This window comes from Gavia stellata, chromosome Z (genome assembly GCF_030936135.1).
Source record: "Gavia stellata isolate bGavSte3 chromosome Z, bGavSte3.hap2, whole genome shotgun sequence".
NCBI classification, from domain to species: Eukaryota; Metazoa; Chordata; class Aves; order Gaviiformes; family Gaviidae; genus Gavia; species Gavia stellata.
The window spans coordinates 10187849-10210462 of record NC_082637.1 but is presented as its reverse complement, the minus strand read 5'-3'; the positions used below and the strand labels follow the sequence as shown (position 1 = coordinate 10210462).

Sequence of the window (22614 nt, the reverse complement as noted above, 5' to 3'; positions counted from 1 at the left end):
GCATTGTAGCACCTCTGCGGGCAACCTGTTGCAGTGTGTCACCACCCTCGCGGTAAGAGGTGCCTTCCTCGTATCTCGTCTGAATGTACCCTCTTGCAGTTGGAAACCATTACCCCTTGTCGTATCGCTACAGGCCTCGCTAAAAAGCCTGTCGGCGTCTTTCCTCAAAGCCCCCTTGAAGTGCTGCGAGGGCGCGATAAGGTCTCCCCGGAGCCTTGTCTTCTCCAGGCTGAACAACCGCGACTCGCTCAGCCTTTCTTCATGGGAGAGGTGTCCCAACCCTCGGATGATGTTTGTGGCCCTGCTCGGGACCCGCTCCAAGAGGTCGGCGTCTCCCTTGTCTTGAGGAGTCCCGATCTGATCAGGGGTCGGTCTAAAGCGGGATGGAAGGTGGGGAACGTTGAGGAGACAAGGGCCGAAGAGAGGATTCTGGTGAGGATGGCTAAACCCTGGCAGCGGTTTCCCAAAGAGGTTGAGGAGAGTGCCTCCTTGGGGAGGTGCCAAAGAGAGAGAGGGGTGGGCAGGGGATCTGCCGAGCCCTGTTTGGAGCAGGGCCGTGGCGTAGGTGTTGAGTGGAGGTGGCTTCCCCCCACCCCGGAGGCTCGTTCCTGTGTTTCTGAGACGAGAGGCAGTGGCCAGCTTTTTGCAACGGGTCTTTATTGTCTGTCGAATAAATAGGTGAATAAATAGATAAAACCCAACCATTGTGGAAATAAATAGAGTAAGTTCCATAAATAGAGGAGGCGGAGGGTGCAGGGCCGTTGTTGCAGCGGGTCTTGCCGTGGGTCAGGGGCGGCGGGAGGGCAGAGGTGGGGATGGGGCGGTGGTGCAGAAGTGGTGGTGGGGCGCGTGGGGCCGTGCGGGTTGGTCGGGGTCGTTGGGCTAACTGGGCACGGTGCGGGTGAGGTTGTGGAGGTGTTGGAAGCAGGCGCGAGCTTCGAGGCGGACGTGGTCCCAGGCGCAGGCGCTGTGGTTGTGGGTGTGCAGGAAGTCCTGGATGCGCCCGAAGTATTTGGCGATGGTGAGCAGCCGGTGGCGGGGCCCGTGCCTTCCGAAGAGCGTCCCGCTGGCTGGCAGGCATTGCTCCAGGTGTCGGATGTAGCGCTGGAGGTGGTTGAGGAGGAGGTGGCGTGCCTGGTCGTCCCAGTGTTGGGGGGTGCTGGGGCTGCTGAGGGTGGTGAGGAGGTGCTGGAGGATGTGGAGGGCGGGTGGCGGCGGCTTGCTGTGGGTGGTTGGTGTGGAGGAGGGTGTCGGGGAAGAAGGGCGCGTGCTGGTGGTGGTGGCAGGGCTGTGGCGGGCTGGGAGCCAGGGCCTGGAGGAGCTGGAGGCTGTCCCAGGCGAAGGTGGCGTCGCGGGGACGCAGGTGGTGGCAGGCGAGGGCGGTGGCGAGAGCCGTCAGGAGGAGCGGGAGCGCCGTGGCGCCGTGGCGCAGGCGGGGCTGTGGGGTTGCGGGCGCAGGCATGGTGGGGCTGTGGGTGGTGCTGGGCAGGAGCCCGGTCAGGCTTGGTGGCGGTGCGGGTGGGCGCTGTGCTTTGGGTGCTGCCGGGTGGCCGGCTTTATGTGGTGCGGCAGTTTTCCCTTCCCCGCTTTCTGATTGCCGCGAGTTTCCGGCTGTGGCTTTCAGTTTTGGCTGGTGGCTGTGGTGGTCTTGGGGAAGTGCGTTGGTGGGGTGGCCGTGCGTGGGGAGGGCGATGGTGGTGGTGGTGCTTTGCTGGAGGTGTGTCGGGGGGAGGTTGGCTGTAGTGGTTGAGTGGGGGATGCGAAAGCGCTGGGGCAGAGCCCGTGGGGGCAGCTGTGCCGGGGAGGAGTGTTAGGGTTTCCCTGTTGGCCGCAGGGCGAGCTGTGGTGCCTCTTTCTGCAGCTGAGGCTTCCCTTCCTGCCCGAGCGTCTTTTCCGTCTGTCATGGCCTGGTGTTGGTTGTGGTCTGTTTTCCTTTCCCTTGTGGCTGGCCTTTGTTTTCCTCTTAGCTGGTCTTTTCTTTTCGTGTTGGGAAGGGCTGTGAAGTGATGTCCCTGGGCAGCGCCTGGGGAGCCCCTCCTGGAGCGAGGGCCTGGGGGTGGCGGCGGCTTGCGCGGAGGTGTCTCTGGGTGCAGGCGCTTGAGCATTGGAGGTGTTCCTGGATGGAGCTGCCCCAGCTCCTGTGTTTGAGGCTGCTGAGAATCACAGAATCACTAAGGTTGGAAAAGACCTGTAAGATCATCAAGTCCAACCTAAAAAAAAAAAAAAAAACCCCAAAAAAACCCAACACACGAAAAACCAACCCACCCAACACCACACAGCACCGTGCCCATCAAGCTACATCCCACAATGCCACATCCACACGCTCCTTGAATACCTCCAGGGAGGGTGACTCTACCACCTCCCTGGGCAGCCTGTTCCAATGTTTCACTACTCTCTCAGTGAAGAAATTTTTCCTAATATCCAACCTGAACCTCCCCTGGCGCAACTTGAGGCCGTTTCCTCTAGTCCTGTCCCTCATCACTTGGGAGAAGAGACCAACACCCACCTCTCTGCAACCCCCTTTCAGGTAGTTGTAGAGAGCGATAAGGTCTCCCCTCAGCCTCCTCTTCTCCAGACTGAACAACCCCAGTTCCCTCAGCCGCTCCTCATCAGACTTGTGCTCCAGACCCCTCACCAGCTTCGTCGCCCTTCTCTGGACACGCTCCAGCACCTCAATGTCTTTCTTGTAGTGAGGGGCCCAAAACTGAACACAGTATTCGAGGTGCGGCCTCACCAGAGCCGAGTACAGGGGCATGATCACCTCCCTGCTCCTGCTGGCCACACCATTTCTGATACAGGCCAGGATGCCGTTGGCCTTCTGGGCCACCTGGGCACACTGCTGGCTCATATTCAGCCGGCTGTCGATCAACACCCCCAGGTCCTTTTCTGCGGGGGAGCTTTCCAGCCACTCGTCCCCAAGCCTGTAGCGTTGCCTGGGGTTGTTGTGGCCAAAGTGTAGAACCCGGCACTTGGCATTATTGAACTTCATCTGATTGGCCTCAGCCCATCGATCCAGCCTGTCCAGATCCCTCTGCAGAGCCTTCTGACCCTCAAGCAGATCAACACTCCCTCCCAACTTGGTGTCGTCTGCAGACTTGCTGAGGGAGCACTCTATCCCCTCATCCAGATCATCCATAAAGACATTAAACAAGACCGGCCCCAAAACTGAGCCCTGGGGGACTCCGCTTGTGACCGGCCGCCAGCTGGATTTCACCCCATTCACCACAGCTCTCTGGGCTCGGCCATCCAGCCAGTTTTTTACCCAGCGAAGAGTGTACCTGTCTAAGCCACGAGTCGCCAGTTTCTCCAGGAGAATACTGTGGGAGACAGTGTCAAAGGCTTTGCTGAAGTCCAGGTAGACAACATCAACAGCCTTCCCCTCATCCACCAGGCGGGTCACCTGGTCATAGAAGGAGATCAGGTTGGTCAAGCAGGACCTGCCTTTCATGAACCCGTGCTGGCTGGGCCTGATCCCTTGGTTGTCCTGCACGTGTCCCGTGAGCGCCCTGAAGATGAGCCTCTCCATAACCTTCACCGACACCAAGGACATGCTGACAGGCCTGTAGTTCCCCGGATTCTCCTTCCGACCCTTCTTGTAGATGGGTGTCACGTTGGCAAGCCTCCAGTCGTCAGAAGGGGGAAGAAAGGCTTGCGGGAAAAGGAAGAGGAAAAAGGGAAGGGTTTTGCTGGTGCTGCGTTGGGTCCCTGGCTGTGGTGCCGTGCGCGTGCCCCTGTAGCAGGGGTCTTGTGGTTGTGTGTTCTCTGCCTCCTTGCCTGAGGTGGCTGGAGAGCAAAGGCGGCAACGTGCCCCGTGAGTGAAGGGTCTTGTGTTTGGGATGGCCTGAGCCCCTGCGCCCCGAGAGGAGGGGTGTCCAAGAGGCCTGTGGAGGTGGAGCTGAGCCTGCTGATGTAGTTGTAGAGCTCTAGTGGGAGGAGGAGGTGGAGGTTGCAGTCGCTGAGGTTTTCAGGTCCCTTGCAAGAGCAAGGACCCTGTTCTGCTGGTGGGAGAGAGGCTGCCATGCGTCTTGTCAAAGTTTTGGAGCAGGGGAAATGTGTGTGTGGTGGTGGTGGTGGGAAGGCGGTGGCGGGCTGGGAGCCACCCGTGGTCTTGTCGGGCAACGTTGTGTTGCTGGGTGCTGTGCTTGGGGTGCTGGCACGTGCACGATGATACGGCGTACCAAGGTGCCGTCAGTGCAGGAGGTGGGGTGGTGGTGGAGGTCCGTGGCTGGACCTTGGCCGTGTTGCCCTGGAAGAGTCGGCACTGCAAGGTGTTTTCAGGCAGCGCGGCGGGGGAGTTTAGGTGAAAACTGCCTGACGTGTGGCAAGAGTGGCCGACCTCACGCTAATGAAAGCGATGTCTGCCGTGCCTGTCCTTTGTAGAATCCTGGCATGGTTTGGGTTGGGAGGGACCTTGAGAGGTCGTCTGGTCCAAGCCCCCAGCAATGAGCAGGGCCATCCTCAAGTAGGTGAGGTTGCTGAGAGCCCTGTCCAGCCCGAGCTTGAATGTTTGCAGGGATGGGGCATTGTAGCACCTCTGCGGGCAACCTGTTGCAGTGTGTCACCACCCTCGCGGTAAGAGATGCTTTCCTCGTATCTAGTCTGAATGTACCCTCTTGCAGTTGGAAACCATTACCCCTTGTCGTATCGCTACAGGCCTCGCTAAAAAGCCTGTCGGCGTCTTTCTTCGAAGCCCCCTTGAAGTACTGCGAGGGGGCGATATGGTCTCCCCGGAGCCTTGTCTTCTCCAGGCTGAACAACCGCGACTCGCTCAGCCTTTCTTCATGGGAGAGGTGTCCCAACCCTCGGATGATGTTTGTGGCCCTGCTCGGGACCCGCTCCAAGAGGTCGGCGTCTCCCTTGTCTTGAGGAGTCCCGATCTGATCAGGGGTCGGTCTAAATCGGGATGGAAGGTGGGGAATGTTGAGGAGACAAGGGCCAAAGAGAGGATTCTGGTGAGGATGGCTAAACCCTGGCAGCGGTTTCCCAAAGAGGTTGAGGAGAGTGCCTCCTTGGGGAGGTGCCAAAGGGAGAGAGGGGTGGGCAGGGGATCTGCCGAGCCCTGTTTGGAGCAGGGCCGTGGCATAGGTGTTGAGTGGAGGTGGCTTCCCCCCACCCTGGAGGCTCGTTCCTGTGTTTCTGAGACAAGAGGCAGTGGCCAGCTTTTTGCAACAGGTCTTTATTGTCTGTCGAATAAATAGGTGAATAAATAGGTAAACCCCAACCATTGTGGAAATAAATAGAGTAAGTTCCATAAATAGAGGAGGCGGAGGGTGCAGGGCCGTTGTTGCAGCGGGTCTTGCCGTGGGTCAGGGGCGGCGGGAGGGCAGAGGTGGGGATGGGGCGGTGGTGCAGAAGTGGTGGTGGGGCGCGTGGGGCCGTGCGGGTTGGTCGGGGTCGTTGGGCTAACTGGGCACGGTGCGGGTGAGGTTGTGGAGGTGTTGGAAGCAGGCGCGAGCTTCGAGGCGGACGTGGTCCCAGGCGCAGGCGCTGTGGTTGTGGGTGTGCAGGAAGTCCTGGATGCGCCCGAAGTATTTGGCGATGGTGAGCAGCCGGTTGCGGGGCCCTCGTCTTCCGAAGAGTGTCCCGCTGGCTGGCAGGCATTGCTCCAGGTGGTGGATGTAATGCTGGAGGTGGTTGAGGAGGTGGTGGCGTGCCTGGTCGTCCCAGTGTTGGGGGGTGCTGGGGCTGCTGAGGGTGGTGAGGAGGTGCTGGAGGATGTGGAGGGCGGGTGGCGGCGGCTTGCTGTGGGTGGTTGGTGTGGAGGAGGGTGTCGGGGAAGAAGGGCGCGTGCTGGTGGTGGTGGCAGGGCTGTGGCGGGCTGGGAGCCAGGGCCTGGAGGAGCTGGAGGCTGTCCCAGGCGAAGGTGGCGTCGCGGGGACGCAGGTGGTGGCAGGCGAGGGCGGTGGCGAGAGCCGTCAGGAGGAGCGGGAGCGCCGTGGCGCCGTGGCGCAGGCGGGGCTGTGGGGTTGCGGGCGCAGGCATGGTGGGGCTGTGGGTGGTGCTGGGCAGGAGCCCGGTCAGGCTTGGTGGCAGTGCGGGTGGGCGCTGTGCTTTGGGTGCTGCCGGGTGGCCGGCTTTATGTGGTGCGGCGGCTTTCCCTTCCCCGCTTTCTGATTGCCGTGAGTTTCCGGCTGTGGCTTTCAGTTTTGGCTGGTGGCTGTGGTGGTCTTGGGGAAGTGCGTTGGTGGGGTGGCCGTGCGTGGGGAGGGCGGTGGCGGTGGTGGTGCTTTGCTGGAGGTGTGTCGGGGGGAGGTTGGCTGTAGTGGTTGAGTGGGGGATGCGAAAGCGCTGGGGCAGAGCCCGTGGGGGCAGCTGTGCCGGGGAGGAGTGTTAGGGTTTCCCTGTTGGCCGCAGGGCGAGCTGTGGTGCCTCTTTCTGCAGCTGAGGCTTCCCTTCCTGCCCGAGCGTCTTTTCCGTCTGTCATGGCCTGGTGTTGGTTGTGGTCTGTTTTCCTTTCCCTTGTGGCTGGCCTTTGTTTTCCTCTTAGCTGGTCTTTTCTTTTCGTGTTGGGAAGGGCTGTGAAGTGATGTCCCTGGGCAGCGCCTGGGGAGCCCCTCCTGGAGCGAGGGCCTGGGGGTGGCGGCGGCTTGCGCGGAGGTGTCTCTGGGTGCAAGCGCTTGAGCATTGGAGGTGTTCCTGGATGGAGCTGCCCCAGCTCCTGTGTTTGAGGCTGCTGAGAATCACAGAATCACTAAGGTTGGAAAAGACCTGTAAGATCATCAAGTCCAACCTAAAAAAAAAAAAAAAACAAACAAAAAAAAAACAAAACCAAAAACCAACCCACCCAACACCACACAGCACCGTGCCCATCAAGCTACATCCCACAATGCCACATCCACACGCTCCTTGAATACCTCCAGGGAGGGTGACTCTACCACCTCCCTGGGCAGCCTGTTCCAATGTTTCACTACTCTTTCAGTAAAGAACTTTTTCCCAATATCCAGCGTGAACCTCCCCTGGCGCAACTTGAGGTCATTTCCTCTAGTCCTGTCACTAGTCACTTGGGAGAAGAGACCAACACCCACCTCTCTGCAACCCCCTTTCAGGTAGTTGTAGAGAGCGATGAGGTCTCCCCTCAGCCTCCTCTTCTCCAGACTGAACAACCCCAGCTCCCTCAGCCGCTCCTCATAAGACTTGTGCTCCAGACCCCTCACCAGCTTCGTCGCCCTTCTCTGGACACGCTCCAGCACCTCAATGTCCTTCTTGGAGTGAGGGGCCCAAAACTGAACACAGTATTCGAGGTGCGGCCTCACCAGAGCCGAGTACAGGGGCACGATCACCTCCCTACTCCTGCTGGCCACACTGTTTCTGATACAAGCCAGGATGCCGTTGGCCTTCTGGGCCACCTGGGCACACTGCTGGCTCATCTTCAGCCGGCTGTCGATCAACACCCCCAGGTCCTTTTCTGCGGGGGAGCTTTCCAGCCACTCATCCCCAAGCCTGTAGCGTTGCCTGGGGTGGTTGTGGCCAAAGTGTAGAACCCGGCACTAGGTATTATTGAACTTCATCTGGTTGGCCTCAGCCCATCAATCCAGCCTGTCCAGATCCCTCTGCAGAGCCTTCCTACCCTCCAGCAGATCAACACTCCCTCCCAACTTGGTGTCGTCTGCAAACTTGCTGAGGGAGCACTCTATCCCCTCATCCAGATCATCAATAAAGATATTAAACAAGACCGGCCCCAAAACTGAGCCCTGGGGGACTCCGCTTGTGACCGGCCGCCAGCTGGATTTCACCCCATTCACCACAGCTCTCTGGGCTCGGCCATCCAGCCAGTTTTTTACCCAGCGAAGAGTGTACCTGTCTAAACCACGGGCCGCCAGCTTCTCCAGGAGAATACTGTGGGGAACAGTGTCAAAGGCTTTGCTGAAGTCCAGGTAGACAACATCAACAGCCTTCCCCTCATCCACCAGGCGGGTCACCTGGTCATAGAAGGAGATCAGGTTGGTCAAGCAGGACCTGCCTTTCATGAACCCGTGCTGGCTTGGCCTGATCCCTTGGTTGTCCTGCACGTGTCCCGTGAGCGCCCTGAAGATGAGCCTTTCCATAACCTTCACCGGCACCGAGGTCAGGCTGACAGGCCTGTCGTTCCCCGGATCCTCCTTCCGACCCTTCTTGTAGATGGGTGTCACGTAGGCAAGCCTCCAGTCGTCAGAAGGGGGAAGAAAGGCTTGCGGGAAAAGGAAGAGGAAAAAGGGAAGGGTTTTGCTGGTGCTGCTGCTGCATGGGGTCCCTGGCTGTGGTGCCGTGCGCGTGCCCCTGTAGCAGGGGTCTTGTGGTTGTGTGTTCTCTGCCTCCTTGCCTGAGGTGGCTGGAGAGCAAAGGCGGCATCGTGCCCTGTGAGCGAAGGGTCTTGTGTTTGGGATGGCCTGAGCCCCTGCGCCCCGAGAGGAGGGGTGTCCAAGAGGCCTGTGGAGGTGGAGCTGAGCCTGCTGATGTAGTTGTAGAGCTCTAGTGGGAGGAGGAGGTGGAGGTTGCAGTCGCTGAGGTTTTCAGGTCCCTTGCAAGAGCAAGGACCCTGTTCTGCTGGTGGGAGAGAGGCTGCCACGCAATTTGTCAAAGTTCTGGAGCAGGGGAAATGTGTGTGTGGTGGTGGTGGGAAGGCGGTGGCGGGCTGGGAGCCACCCGTGGTCTTGTCGGGCAACGTTGTGTTGCTGGGTGCTGTGCTTGGGGTGCTGGCACGTGCACGATGATTTGGCGTACCGAGGTGCCGTCAGTGCAGGAGGTGGGGTGGTGGTGGAGGTCCGTGGCTGGACCTTGGCCGTGTTGCCCTGGAAGAGTCAGCGCTGCAAGGTGTTTTCAGGCAGCGCGGCGGGGGAGTTTAGGTGAAAACTGCCTGACGTGTGGCAAGAGTGGCCGACCTCAGGGTAATGAAAGCGATGTCTGCCGTGCCTGTCCTTTGTAGAATCCTGGCATGGGTTGGGTTGGGTTGGGAGGGACCTTGAGAGGTCGTCTGGTCCAAGCCCCCAGCAATGAGCAGGGCCATCCTCAAGTAGGTGAGGTTGCTGAGAGCCCTGTCCAGCCCGAGCTTGAATGTTTGCAGGGATGGGGCATTGTAGCACCTCTGCGGGCAACCTGTTGCAGTGTGTCACCACCCTCGCGGTAAGAGGTGCCTTCCTCGTATCTCGTCTGAATGTACCCTCTTGCAGTTGGAAACCATTACCCCTTGTCGTATCGCTACAGGCCTCGCTAAAAAGCCTGTCGGCGTCTTTCTTCGAAGCCCCCTTGAAGTGCTGCGAGGGCGCGATAAGGTCTCCCCGGAGCCTTGTCTTCTCCAGGCTGAACAACCGCGACTCGCTCAGCCTTTCTTCATGGGAGAGGTGTCCCAACCCTCGGATGATGTTTGCGGCCCTGCTCGGGACCCGCTCCAAGAGGTCGGCGTCTCCCTTGTCTTGAGGAGTCCTGATCTGATCAGGGGTCGGTCTAAAGCGGGATGGAAGGTGGGGAACGTTGAGGAGACAAGGGCCGAAGAGAGGATTCTGGTGAGGATGGCTAAACCCTGGCAGCGGTTTCCCAAAGAGGTTGAGGAGAGTGCCTCCTTGGGGAGGTGCCAAAGGGAGAGAGGGGTGGGCAGGGGATCTGCCGAGCCCTGTTTGGAGCAGGGCCGTGGCGTAGGTGTTGAGTGGAGGTGGCTTCCCCCCACCCCGGAGGCTCGTTCGTGTGCTTCTGAGACAAGAGGCAGTGGCCAGCTTTTTGCAACAGGTCTTTATTGTCTGTCGAATAAATAGGTGAATAAATAGGTAAACCCCAACCATTGTGGAAATAAATAGAGTAAGTTCCATAAATAGAGGAGGCGGAGGGTGCAGGGCCGTTGTTGCAGCGGGTCTTGCCGTGGGTCAGGGGCGGCGGGAGGGCAGAGGTGGGGATGGGGCGGTGGTGCAGAAGTGGTAGTGGGGGCGCGTGGGGCCGTGCGGGTTGGTCGGGGTCGTTGGGCTAACTGCGCACGGTGCGGGTGAGGTTGTGGAGGTGTTGGAAGCAGGCGCGAGCTTCGAGGCGGACGTGGTCCCAGGCGCAGGCGCTGTGGTTGTGGGTGTGCAGGAAGTCCTGGATGCGCCCGAAGTATTTGGCGATGGTGAGCAGCTGGTTGCGGGGCCCGTGCCTTCCGAAGAGCGTCCCGCTGGCTGGCAGGCATTGCTCCAGGTGTCGGATGTAGCGCTGGAGGTGGTTGAGGAGGAGGTGGCGTGCCTGGTCGTCCCAGTGTTGGGGGGTGCTGGGGCTGCTGAGGGTGGTGAGGAGGTGCTGGAGGATGTGGAGGGCGGTGGCGGCGGCTTGCTGTGGGTGGTTGGTGTGGAGGAGGGTGTCGGGGAAGAAGGGCGCGTGCTGGTGGTGGTGGCAGGGCTGTGGCGGGCTGGGAGCCAGGGCCTGGAGGAGCTGGAGGCTGTCCCAGGCGAAGGTGGCGTCGCGGGGACGCAGGTGGTGGCAGGCGAGGGCGGTGGCGAGAGCCGTCAGGAGGAGCGGGAGCGCCGTGGCGCCGTGGCGCAGGCGGGGCTGTGGGGTTGCGGGCGCAGGCATGGTGGGGCTGTGGGTGGTGCTGGGCAGGAGCCCGGTCAGGCTTGGTGGCGGTGCGGGTGGGCGCTGTGCTTTGGGTGCTGCCGGGTGGCCGGCTTTATGTGGTGCGGCGGTTTTCCCTTCCCCGCTTTCTGATTGCCGCGAGTTTCCGGCTGTGGCTTTCAGTTTTGGCTGGTGGCTGTGGTGGTCTTGGGGAAGTGCGTTGGTGGGGTGGCCGTGCGTGGGGAGGGCGATGGTGGTGGTGGTGCTTTGCTGGAGGTGTGTCGGGGGGAGGTTGGCTGTAGTGGTTGAGTGGGGGATGCGAAAGCGCTGGGGCAGAGCCCGTGGGGGCAGCTGTGCCGGGGAGGAGTGTTAGGGTTTCCCTGTTGGCCGCAGGGCGAGCTGTGGTGCCTCTTTCTGCAGCTGAGGCTTCCCTTCCTGCCCGAGCGTCTTTTCCGTCTGTCATGGCCTGGTGTTGGTTGTGGTCTGTTTTCCTTTCCCTTGTGGCTGGCCTTTGTTTTCCTCTTAGCTGGTCTTTTCTTTTCGTGTTGGGAAGGGCTGTGAAGTGATGTCCCTGGGCAGCGCCTGGGGAGCCCCTCCTGGAGCGAGGGCCTGGGGGTGGCGGCGGCTTGCGCGGAGGTGTCTCTGGGTGCAGGCGCTTGAGCATTGGAGGTGTTCCTGGATGGAGCTGCCCCAGCTCCTGTGTTTGAGGCTGCTGAGAATCACAGAATCACTAAGGTTGGAAAAGACCTGTAAGATCATCAAGTCCAACCTAAAAAAAAAAAAAAAAAACCCAAAAAAACCCAACACACGAAAAACCAACCCACCCAACACCACACAGCACCGTGCCCATCAAGCTACATCCCACAATGCCACATCCACACGCTCCTTGAATACCTCCAGGGAGGGTGACTCTACCACCTCCCTGGGCAGCCTGTTCCAATGTTTCACTACTCTCTCAGTGAAGAAATTTTTCCTAATATCCAGCCTGAACCTCCCCTGGCGCAACTTGAGGCCGTTTCCTCTAGTCCTGTCCCTCATCACTTGGGAGAAGAGACCAACACCCACCTCTCTGCAACCCCCTTTCAGGTAGTTGTAGAGAGCGATAAGGTCTCCCCTCAGCCTCCTCTTCTCCAGACTGAACAACCCCAGTTCCCTCAGCCGCTCCTCATCAGACTTGTGCTCCAGACCCCTCACCAGCTTCGTCGCCCTTCTCTGGACACGCTCCAGCACCTCAATGTCCTTCTTGTAGTGAGGGGCCCAAAACTGAACACAGTATTCGAGGTGCGGCCTCACCAGAGCCGAGTACAGGGGCACGATCACCTCCCTACTCCTGCTGCCACACTGTTTCTGATACAGGCCAGGATGCCGTTGGCCTTCTTGGCCACCTGAGCCAGCAGTGTGCCCATCTTCAGCCGGCTGTCAATCAACACCCCCAGGTCCTTTTCTGCGGGGAAGCTTTCCAGCCACTCGTCCCCAAGCCTGTAGCGTTGCCTGGGGTTGTTGTGGCCAAAGTGTAGAACCCGGCACTTGGCATTATTGAACTTCATCCAGTTGACCTCAGCCCATCGATCCAGCCTGTCCAGATCCCTCTGCAGAGCCTTCTGACCCTCAAGCAGATCAACACTCCCTCCCAACTTGGTGTCGTCTGCAAACTTGCTGAGGGAGCACTCGATCCCCTCATCCAGATCATCCATAAAGACATTAAACAAGACCGGCCCCAAAACGGAGCCCTGGGGGACTCCGCTTGTGACCGGCCGCCAGCTGGATTTCACTCCATTCACCACAACTCTCTGGGCTCGGCCATCCAGCCAGTTTTTTACCCAGCGAAGAGTGTACCTGTCTAAACCACGAGCCGCCAGCTTCTCCAGGAGAATACTGTGGGGAACAGTGTCAAAGGCTTTGCTGAAGTCCAGGTAGACAACATCAACAGCCTTCCCCTCATCCACCAGGCGGGTCACCTGGTCATAGAAGGAGATCAGGTTGGTCAAGCAGGACCTGCCTTTCATGAACCCGTGCTGGCTGGGCCTGATCCCTTGGTTATCCTGCACATGTCCCGTGAGCGCCCTGAAGATGAGCCTCTCCATAACCTTCACCGGCACCGAGGTCAGGCTGACAGGCCTGTCGTTCCCCGAATCCTCCTTCCGACCCTTCTTGTAGATGGGTGTCACGTTGGCAAGCCTCCAGTCGTCAGAAGGGGGAAGAAAGGCTTGCGGGAAAAGGAAGAGGAAAAAGGGAAGGGTTTTGCTGCTGCTGCATGGGGTCCCTGGCTGTGGTGCCGTGCGCGTGCCCCTGTAGCAGGGGTCTTGTGGTTGTGTGTTCTCTGCCTCCTTGCCTGAGGTGGCTGGAGAGCAAAGGCGGCAACGTGCCCCGTGAGCGAAGGGTCTTGTGTTTGGGATGGCCTGAGCCCCTGCACCCCGAGAGGAGGGGTGTCCAAGAGGCCTGTGGAGGTGGAGCTGAGCCTGCTGATGTAGTTGTAGAGCTCTAGTGGGAGGAGGAGGTGGAGGTTGCAGTCACTGAGGTTTTCAGGTCCCTTGCAAGAGCAAGGACCCTGTTCTGCTGGTGGGAGAGAGGCTGCCACGCGTTTTGTCTAAGTCTTGGAGCAGGGGAAATGTGTGTGTGGTGGTGGGAAGGCGGTGGCGGGCTGGGAGCCACCCGTGGTCTTGTCGGGCAACGTTGTGTTGCTGGGTGCTGTGCTTGGGGTGCTGGCACGTGCACGATGATACGGCGTACCGAGGTGCCGTCAGTGCAGGAGGTGGGGTGGTGGTGGAGGTCCATGGCTGGACCTTGGCCGTGTTGCCCTGGAAGAGTCGGCACTGCAAGGTGTTTTCAGGCAGCGCGGCGGGGGAGTTTAGGTGAAAACTGCCTGACGTGTGGCAAGAGTGGCCGACCTCAGGGTAATGAAAGCGATGTCTGCCGTGCCTGTCCTTTGTAGAATCCTGGCATGGTTTGGGTTGGGTTGGGAGGGACCTTGAGAGGTCGTCTGGTCCAAGCCCCCAGCAATGAGCAGGGCCATCCTCAAGTAGGTGAGGTTGCTGAGAGCCCTGTCCAGCCCGAGCTTGAATGTTTGCAGGGATGGGGCATTGTAGCACCTCTGCGGGCAACCTGTTGCAGTGTGTCACCACCCTCGCGGTAAGAGGTGCCTTCCTCGTATCTCGTCTGAATGTACCCTCTTGCAGTTGGAAACCATTACCCCTTGTCGTATCGCTACAGGCCTCGCTAAAAAGCCTGTCGGCGTCTTTCTTCGAAGCCCCCTTGAAGTGCTGCGAGGGCGCGATAAGGTCTCCCCGGAGCCTTGTCTTCTCCAGGCTGAACAACCGCGACTCACTCAGCCTTTCTTCATGGGAGAGGTGTCCCAACCCTTGGATGATGTTTGTGGCCCTGCTCGGGACCCGCTCCAAGAGGTCGGCGTCTCCCTTGTCTTGAGGAGTCCCGATCTGATCAGGGGTCGGTCTAAATCGGGATGGAAGGTGGGGAACGTTGAGGAGACAAGGGCCGAAGAGGGGATTCTGGTGAGGATGGCTAAACCCTGGCAGCGGTTTCCCAAAGAGGTTGAGGAGAGTGCCTCCTTGGGGAGGTGCCAAAGGGAGAGAGGGGTGGGCAGGGGATCTGCCGAGCCCTGTTTGGAGCAGGGCCGTGGCGTAGGTGTTGAGTGGAGGTGGCTTCCCCCCACCCCGGAGGCTCGTTTGTGTGTTTCTGAGACGAGAGGCAGTGGCCAGCTTTTTGCAACGGGTCTTTATTGTCTGTCGAATAAATAGGTGAATAAATAGGTAAAACCCATTGTGGAAATAAATAGAGTAAGTTCTATAAATAGAGGAGGCGGAGGGTGCAGGGCCGTTGTTGCAGCGGGTCTTGCCGTGGGTCAGGGGCGGCAGGAGGGCAGAGGTGGGGATGGGGCGGTGGTGCAGAAGTGGTGGTGGGGGCGCGTGGGGCCGTGCGGGTTGGTCGGGGTCGTTGGGCTAACTGGGCACGGTGCGGGTGAGGTTGTGGAGGTGTTGGAAGCAGGCGCGAGCTTCGAGGCGGACGTGGTCCCAGGCGCAGGCGCTGTGGTTGTGGGTGTGCAGGAAGTCCTGGATGCGCCCGAAGTATTTGGCGATGGTGAGCAGCCGGTTGCGGGGCCCGTGCCTTCCGAAGAGCGTCCCGCTGGCTGGCAGGCATTGCTCCAGGTGTCGGATGTAGCGCTGGAGGTGGTTGAGGAGGAGGTGGCGTGCCTGGTCGTCCCAGTGTTGGGGGGTGCTGGGGCTGCTGAGGGTGGTGAAGAGGTGCTGGAGGATGTGGAGGGCAGTGGCGGCGGCTTGCTGTGGGTGGTTGGTGTGGAGGAGGGTGTCGGGGAAGAAGGGCGCGTGCTGGTGGTGGTGGCAGGGCTGTGGCGGGCTGGGAGCCAGGGCCTGGAGGAGCTGGAGGCTGTCCCAGGCGAAGGTGGCGTCGCGGGGACGCAGGTGGTGGCAGGCGAGGGCGGTGGCGAGAGCTGTCAGGAGGAGCGGGAGCGCCGTGGCGCCGTGGCGCAGGCGGGGCTGTGGGGTTGCGGGCGCAGGCATGGTGGGGCTGTGGGTGGTGCTGGGCAGGAGCCCGGTCAGGCTTGGTGGCGGTGCGGGTGGGCGCTGTGCTTTGGGTGCTGCCGGGTGGCCGGCTTTATGTGGTGCGGCGGCTTTCCCTTCCCCGCTTTCTGATTGCCGCGAGTTTCCGGCTGTGGCTTTCAGTTTTGGCTGGTGGCTGTGGTGGTCTTGGGGAAGTGCGTTGGTGGGGTGGCCGTGCGTGGGGAGGGCGGTGGCGGTGGTGGTGCTTTGCTGGAGGTGTGTCGGGGGGAGGTTGGCTGTAGTGGTTGAGTGGGGGATGCGAAAGCGCTGGGGCAGAGCCCGTGGGGGCAGCTGTGCCGGGGAGGAGTGTTAGGGTTTCCCTGTTGGCCGCAGGGCGAGCTGTGGTGCCTCTTTCTGCAGCTGAGGCTTCCCTTCCTGCCCGAGCGTCTTTTCCGTCTGTCATGGCAAGGTGTTGGTTGTGGTCTGTTTTCCTTTCCCTTGTGGCTGGCCTTTGTTTTCCTCTTAGCTGGTCTTTTCTTTTCGTGTTGGGAAGGGCTGTGAAGTGATGTCCCTGGGCAGCGCCTGGGGAGCCCCTCCTGGAGCGAGGGCCTGGGGGTGGCGGCGGCTTGCGCGGAGGTGTCTCTGGGTGCAGGCGCTTGAGCATTGGAGGTGTTCCTGGATGGAGCTGCCCCAGCTCCTGTGCTTGAGGCTGCTGAGAATCACAGAATCACTAAGGTTGGAAAAGACCTGTAAGATTATCAAGTCCAAACTAAAAAAAAAAAAAACAACCCAAAAAAACCCAACACACCAAAAACCAACCCACCCAACACCACACAGCACCGTGCCCATCAAGCTACATCCCACAATGCCACATCCACACGCTCCTTGAATACCTCCAGGGAGGGTGACTCTACCACCTCCCTGGGCAGTCTGTTCCAATGTTTCACTACTCTCTCAGTAAAGAAATTTTTCCTAATATCCAGCCTGAACCTCCCCTGGCGCAACTTGAGGTCATTTCCTCTAGTCCTGTCACTAGTCACTTGGGAGAAGAGACCAACACCCACCTCTCTGCAACCCCCTTTCAGGTAGTTGTAGAGAGCGATGAGGTCTCCCCTCAGCCTCCTCTTCTCCAGACTGAACAACCCCAGCTCCCTCAGCCGCTCCTCATCAGACTTGTGCTCCAGACCCCTCACCAGCTTCGTCGCCCTTCTCTGGACACGCTCCAGCACCTCAATGTCCTCCTTGTAGTGAGGGGCCCAAAACTGAACACAGTATTCGAGGTGCGGCCTTACCAGAGCCGAGTACAGGGGCACGATCACCTCCCTGCTCCTGCTGGCCACACTGTTTCTGATACAGGCCAGGATGCCGTTGGCCTTCTGGGCCACCTGGGCACACTGCTGGCTCATCTTCAGCCGGCTGTCGATCAACACCCCCAGGTCCTTTTCTGCGGGGGAGCTTTCCAGCCACTCATCCCCAAGCCTGTAGCGTTGCCTGGGGTTGTTGTGGCCAAAGTGTAGAACCCGGCACTTGGCATTATTGAACTTCATCTGGTTGGCCTCAGCCCATCGATCCAGCCTGTCCAGATCCCTCTGCAGAGCCTTCCTACCCTCCAGCAGATCAACACTCCCTCCCAACTTGGTGTCGTCTGCAAACTTGCTGAGGGAGCACTCTATCCCCTCATCCAGATCATCAATAAAGATATTAAACAAGACCGGCCCCAAAACTGAGCCCTGGGGGACTCCGCTTGTGACCGGCCGCCAGCTGGATTTCACCCCATTCACCACAGCTCTCTGGGCTCGGCCATCCAGCCAGTTTTTTACCCAGCGAAGAGTGTACCTGTCTAAACCACGAGCCGCCAGCTTCTCCAGGAGAATACTGTGGGGAACAGTGTCAAAGGCTTTGCTGAAGTCCAGGTAGACAACATCAACAGCCTTCCCCTCATCCACCAGGCGGGTCACCTGGTCATAGAAGGAGATCAGGTTGGTCAAGCAGGACCTGCCTTTCATGAACCCGTGCTGGCTTGGCCTGATCCCTTGGTTGTCCTGCACGTGTCCCGTGAGCGCCCTGAAGATGAGCCTCTCCATAACCTTCCCTGGCACCGAGGTCAGGCTGACAGGCCTGTAGTTCCCCGGATCCTCCTTCCAACCCTTCTTGTAGATGGGCGTCACGTTGGCAAGCCTCCAGTCATCCGGGACCTCCCCCGTTGACCAGGACTGTTGATAAATGATGGAGAGCGGCTTGGCAAGCTCCTCCGCCAGCTCCCTCAGCACCCTTGGGTGGATGCCATCAGGCCCCATAGACTTATGAGTGTCCAGGTGGCATAGCAGGTCGTTAACTGCTTCCTCCTGGATCATGGGGAGCCTATTTTGCTCTCCATCCCTGTCATCCAGCTCAGGGAGACGGATACCCTGAGGATATCTGGTGTGGCTGTTAAAGACTGAGGCAAAGAAGGCATTAAGTACCTCAGCCTTTTCCTCATCCTTCGTGACAATGTTCCCCGCCGCATCCAGTAGAGGATGGAGATCCTCCTTGGCTCTCTTTTTGTTGTTAATGTATTTATAGAAGCTTTTTTTGTTGTCCCTCACGACCGTGGCCAGGTTGAGCCCTAGCTGGGCTTTCGCCTTTCTAATTCCCTCCCTGCATGACCTAACGAGGTCCTTGTATTCTTCTTCACTTGCCTGCCCCTTTTTCCAGAGGTGGGAAGTTCTCTTTTTGTCCCCGAGCCTCAGCATAAGCTCCTTGTTCAGCCAGGCCGGCCGTCTTCCCCTAGTTGTCTTCTAGATGTTGTCTTCTAGACCCTTCTTGGTGGCCCTTCTTGGCCACCTGAGCCAGCAGTGTGCCCATCTTCAGCCGGCTGTCAGTCAACACCCCCAGGTCCTTTTCTGCGGGGGAGCTTTCCAGCCACTCGTCCCCAAGCCTGTAGCGTTGCCTGGGGTGGTTGTGGCCAAAGTGTAGAACCCGGCACTTGGCATTATTGAACTTCATCCGGTTGACCTCAGCCCATCGATCCAGCCTGTCCAGATCCCTCTGCAGAGCCTTCCGACCCTCAAGCAGATCAACACTCCCTCCCAACTTGGTGTCGTCTGCAAACTTGCTGAGGGAGCACTCTATCCCCTCATCCAGATCATCCATAAAGACATTAAACAAGACCGGCCCCAAAACTGAGCCCTGGGGGACTCCGCTTGTGACCGGCCGCCAGCTGGATTTCACCCCATTCACCACAGCTCTCTGGGCTCGGCCATCCAGCCAGTTTTTTACCCAGCGAAGAGTGTACCTGTCTAAACCACGAGCCGCCAGCTTCTCCAGGAGAATACTGTGGGGAACAGTGTCAAAGGCTTTGCTGAAGTCCAGGTAGACAACATCAACAGCCTTCCCCTCATCCACCAGGCGGGTCACCTGGTCATAGAAGGAGATCAGGTTGGTCAAGCAGGACCTGCCTTTCATGAACCCGTGCTGGCTGGGCCTGATCCCTTGGTTGTCCTGCACATGTCCCGTGAGCGCCCTGAAGATGACCCTTTCCATAACCTTCACCGGCACCAAGGACAGGCTGACAGGCCTGTAGTTCCCCGGATCCTCCTTCCGACCTTTCTTGTAGATGGGTGTCACGTTGGCAAGCCTCCAGTCGTCAGAAGGGGGAAGAAAGGCTTGCGGGAAAAGGAAGAGGAAAAAGGGAAGGGTTGTGCTGGTGCTGCATGGGGTCCCTGGCTGTGGTGCGATGCGCGTGCCCCTGTAGCAGGGGTCTTGTTGTTGTGTGTTCTCTGCCTCCTTGCCTGAGGTGGCTGGAGAGCAAAGGCGGCAACGTGCCCCGTGAGCAAAGGGTCTTGTGTTTGGGATGGCCTGAGCCCCTGCGCCCCGAGAGGAGGGGTGTCCAAGAGGCCTGTGGAGGTGGAGCTGAGCCTGCTGATGTAGTTGTAGAGCTCTAGTGGGAGGAGGAGGTGGAGGTTGCAGTCACTGAGGTTTTGAGGTCCCTTGCAAGAGCAAGGACCCTGTTCTGCTGGTGGGAGAGAGGCTGCCACGCGTTTTGTCTAAGTCTTGGAGCAGGGGAAATGTGTGTGTGGTGGTGGTGGTGGGAAGGCGGTGGCGGGCTGGGAGCCACCCGTGGTCTTGTCGGGCAACGTTGTGTTGCTGGGTGCTGTGCTTGGGGTGCTGGCACGTGCACCATGATACGGCGTACCAAGGTGCCGTCAGTGCAGGAGGTGGGGTGGTGGTGGAGGTCCGTGGCTGGACCTTGGCCGTGTTGCCCTGGAAGAGTCGGCACTGCAAGGTGTTTTCAGGCAGCGCGGCGGGGGAGTTTAGGTGAAAACTGCCTGACGTGTGGCAAGAGTGGCCGACCTCAGGGTAATGAAAGCGATGTCTGCCGTGCCTGTCCTTTGTAGAATCCTGGCATGGTTTGGGTTGGGAGGGACCTTGAGAGGTCATCTGGTCCAAGCCCCCAGCAATGAGCAGGGCCATCCTCAAGTAGGTGAGGTTGCTCAGAGCCCTGTCCAGCCCGAGCTTGAATGTTTGCGGGGATGGGGCATGGTAGCACCTCTGCGGGCAACCTGTTGCAGTGTGTCACCACCCTCGCGGTAAGAGGTGCCTTCCTCGTATCTCGTCTGAATGTACCCTCTTGCAGTTGGAAACCATTACCCCTTGTCGTATCGCTACAGGCCTCGCTAAAAAGCCTGTCGGCGTCTTTCCTCAAAGCCCCCTTGAAGTGCTGCGAGGGCGCGATAAGGTCTCCCCGGAGCCTTGTCTTCTCCAGGCTGAACAACCGCGACTCGCTCAGCCTTTCTTCATGGGAGAGGTGTCCCAACCCTCGGATGATGTTTGCGGCCCTGCTCGGGACCCGCTCCAAGAGGTCGGCGTCTCCCTTGTCTTGAGGAGTCCCGATCTGATCAGGGGTCGGTCTAAATCGGGATGGAAGGTGGGGAACGTTGAGGAGACAAGGGCCGAAGAGGGGATTCTGGTGAGGATGGCTAAACCCTGGCAGCGGTTTCCCAAAGAGGTTGAGGAGAGTGCCTCCTTGGGGAGGTGCCAAAGGGAGAGAGGGGTGGGCAGGGGATCTGCCGAGCCCTGTTTGGAGCAGGGCCGTGGCGTAGGTGTTGAGTGGAGGTGGCTTCCCCCCACCCCGGAGGCTCGTTCGTGTGTTTCTGAGACGAGAGGCAGTGGCCAGCTTTTTGCAACAGGTCTTTATTGTCTGTCGAATAAATAGGTGAATAAATAGGTAAAACCCAACCATTGTGGAAATAAATAGAGTAAGTTCCATAAATAGAGGAGGCGGAGGGTGCAGGGCCGTTGTTGCAGCGGGTCTTGCCGTGGGTCAGGGGCGGCGGGAGGGCAGAGGTGGGGATGGGGCGGTGGTGCAGAAGTGGTGGTGGGGGCGCGTGGGGCCGTGCGGGTTGGTCGGGGTCGTTGGGCTAACTGCGCACGGTGCGGGTGAGGTTGTGGAGGTGTTGGAAGCAGGCGCGAGCTTCGAGGCGGACGTGGTCCCAGGCGCAGGCGCTGTGGTTGTGGGTGTGCAGGAAGTCCTGAATGCGCCCGAAGTATTTGGCGATGGTGAGCAGCTGGTTGCGGGGCCCGTGCCTTCCGAAGAGCGTCCCGCTGGCTGGCAGGCATTGCTCCAGGTGTCGGATGTAGCGCTGGAGGTGGTTGAGGAGGAGGTGGCGTGCCTGGTCGTCCCAGTGTTGGGGGGTGCTGGGGCTGCTGAGGGTGGTGAGGAGGTGCTGGAGGATGTGGAGGGCGGTGGCGGCGGCTTGCTGTGGGTGGTTGGTGTGGAGGAGGGTGTCGGGGAAGAAGGGCGCGTGCTGGTGGTGGTGGCAGGGCTGTGGCGGGCTGGGAGCCAGGGCCTGGAGGAGCTGGAGGCTGTCCCAGGCGAAGGTGGCGTCGCGGGGACGCAGGTGGTGGCAGGCGAGGGCGGTGGCGAGAGCCGTCAGGAGGAGCGGGAGCGCCGTGGCGCCGTGGCGCAGGCGGGGCTGTGGGGTTGCGGGCGCAGGCATGGTGGGGCTGTGGGTGGTGCTGGGCAGGAGCCCGGTCAGGCTTGGTGGCGGTGCGGGTGGGCGCTGTGCTTTGGGTGCTGCCGGGTGGCCGGCTTTATGTGGTGCGGCGGCTTCCCCTTCCCCGCTTTCTGATTGCCGCGAGTTTCCGGCTGTGGCTTTCAGTTTTGGCTGGTGGCTGTGGTGGTCTTGGGGAAGTGCGTTGGTGGGGTGGCCGTGCGTGGGGAGGGCGGTGGCGGTGGTGGTGCTTTGCTGGAGGTGTGTCGGGGGGAGGTTGGCTGTAGTGGTTGAGTGGGGGATGCGAAAGCGCTGGGGCAGAGCCCGTGGGGGCAGCTGTGCCGGGGAGGAGTGTTAGGGTTTCCCTGTTGGCCGCAGGGCGAGCTGTGGTGCCTGTTTTCTGCAGCTGAGGCTTCCCTTCCTGCCCGAGCGTCTTTTCCGTCTGTCATGGCCTGGTGTTGGTTGTGGTCTGTTTTCCTTTCCCTTGTGGCTGGCCTTTGTTTTCCTCTTAGCTGGTCTTTTCTTTTCGTGTTGGGAAGGGCTGTGAAGTGATGTCCCTGGGCAGCGCCTGGGGAGCCCCTCCTGGAGCGAGGGCCTGGGGGTGGCGGCGGCTTGCGCGGAGGTGTCTCTGGGTGCAAGCGCTTGAGCATTGGAGGTGTTCCTGGATGGAGCTGCCCCAGCTCCTGTGTTTGAGGCTGCTGAGAATCACAGAATCACTAAGGTTGGAAAAGACCTGTAAGATCATCAAGTTCAACCTAAAAAAAAAAAAAAACAAACAAAAAAAACACAAAACCAAAAACCAACCCACCCAACACCACACAGCACCGTGCCCATCAAGCTACATCCCACAATGCCACATCCACACGCTCCTTGAATACCTCCAGGGAGGGTGACTCTACCACCTCCCTGGGCAGCCTGTTCCAATGTTTCACTACTCTTTAATTAAAGAACTTTTTCCTAATATCCAGCGTGAACCTCCCCTGGCGCAACTTGAGGTCATTTCCTCTAGTCCTGTCACTAGTCACTTGGGAGAAGAGACCAACACCCACCTCTCTGCAACCCCCTTTCAGGTAGTTGTAGAGAGCGATGAGGTCTCCCCTCAGCCTCCTCTTCTCCAGGCTGAACAACCCCAGTTCCCTCAGCCGCTCCTCATCAGACTTGTGCTCCAGACCCCTCACCAGCTTCGTCGCCCTTCTCTGGACACGCTCCAGCACCTCAATGTCCTTCTTGTAGTGAGGGGCCCAAAACTGAACACAGTATTCGAGGTGCGGCCTCACCAGAGCCGAGTACAGGGGCACGATCACCTCCCTACTCCTGCTGGCCACACTATTTCTGATACAGGCCAGGATGCCGTTGGCCTTCTGGGCCACCTGGGCACACTGCTGGCTCATATTCAGTCGGCTGTCAAGCAACACCCCCAGGTCCTTTTCTGCGGGGGAGCTTTCCAGCCACTCATCCCCAAGCCTGTAGCGTTGCCTGGGGTGGTTGTGGCCGAAGTGTAGAACCCGGCACTAGGTATTATTGAACTTCATCTGGTTGGCCTCAGCCCATCGATCCAGCCTGTCCAGATCCCTCTGCAGAGCCTTCCTACCCTCCAGCAGATCAACACTCCCTCCCAACTTGGTGTCGTCTGCAAACTT

At 59.6% G+C, this 22614-nt stretch overlaps 5 protein-coding genes and 1 pseudogene across 9 annotated transcripts in view; 1 reads left to right on the top strand and 5 right to left on the bottom strand.

Moving 5' to 3' along the window:
- UBAP2 (ubiquitin associated protein 2) overlaps positions 1-22614 on the top strand; it is a 160487-nt gene that overhangs the window by 83499 nt on the left and 54374 nt on the right. The gene's annotated exons all lie outside the window — the stretch shown is intronic.
- LOC132320749 (interferon-like) lies at positions 883-1462 on the bottom strand (annotated as a pseudogene).
- Positions 5403-5982, bottom strand: LOC132320750 (interferon-like). Its single transcript, XM_059834085.1, is given in 2 exon segments — positions 5403-5726; positions 5728-5982. Coding segments are annotated over 2 exon segments (579 nt in total).
- Positions 9931-10509, bottom strand: LOC132320755 (interferon-like). Its single transcript, XM_059834090.1, has one exon. The coding sequence runs from the start codon at positions 10507-10509 to the stop codon at positions 9931-9933; it is 579 nt and encodes a 192-aa protein (XP_059690073.1).
- On the bottom strand, positions 14445-15023 carry LOC132320757 (interferon-like). Its single transcript, XM_059834092.1, has one exon. It carries the CDS (start codon positions 15021-15023, stop codon positions 14445-14447), a length of 579 nt encoding a protein of 192 aa, XP_059690075.1.
- Positions 20402-20980, bottom strand: LOC132320751 (interferon-like). Its single transcript, XM_059834086.1, has one exon. The coding sequence runs from the start codon at positions 20978-20980 to the stop codon at positions 20402-20404; it is 579 nt and encodes a 192-aa protein (XP_059690069.1).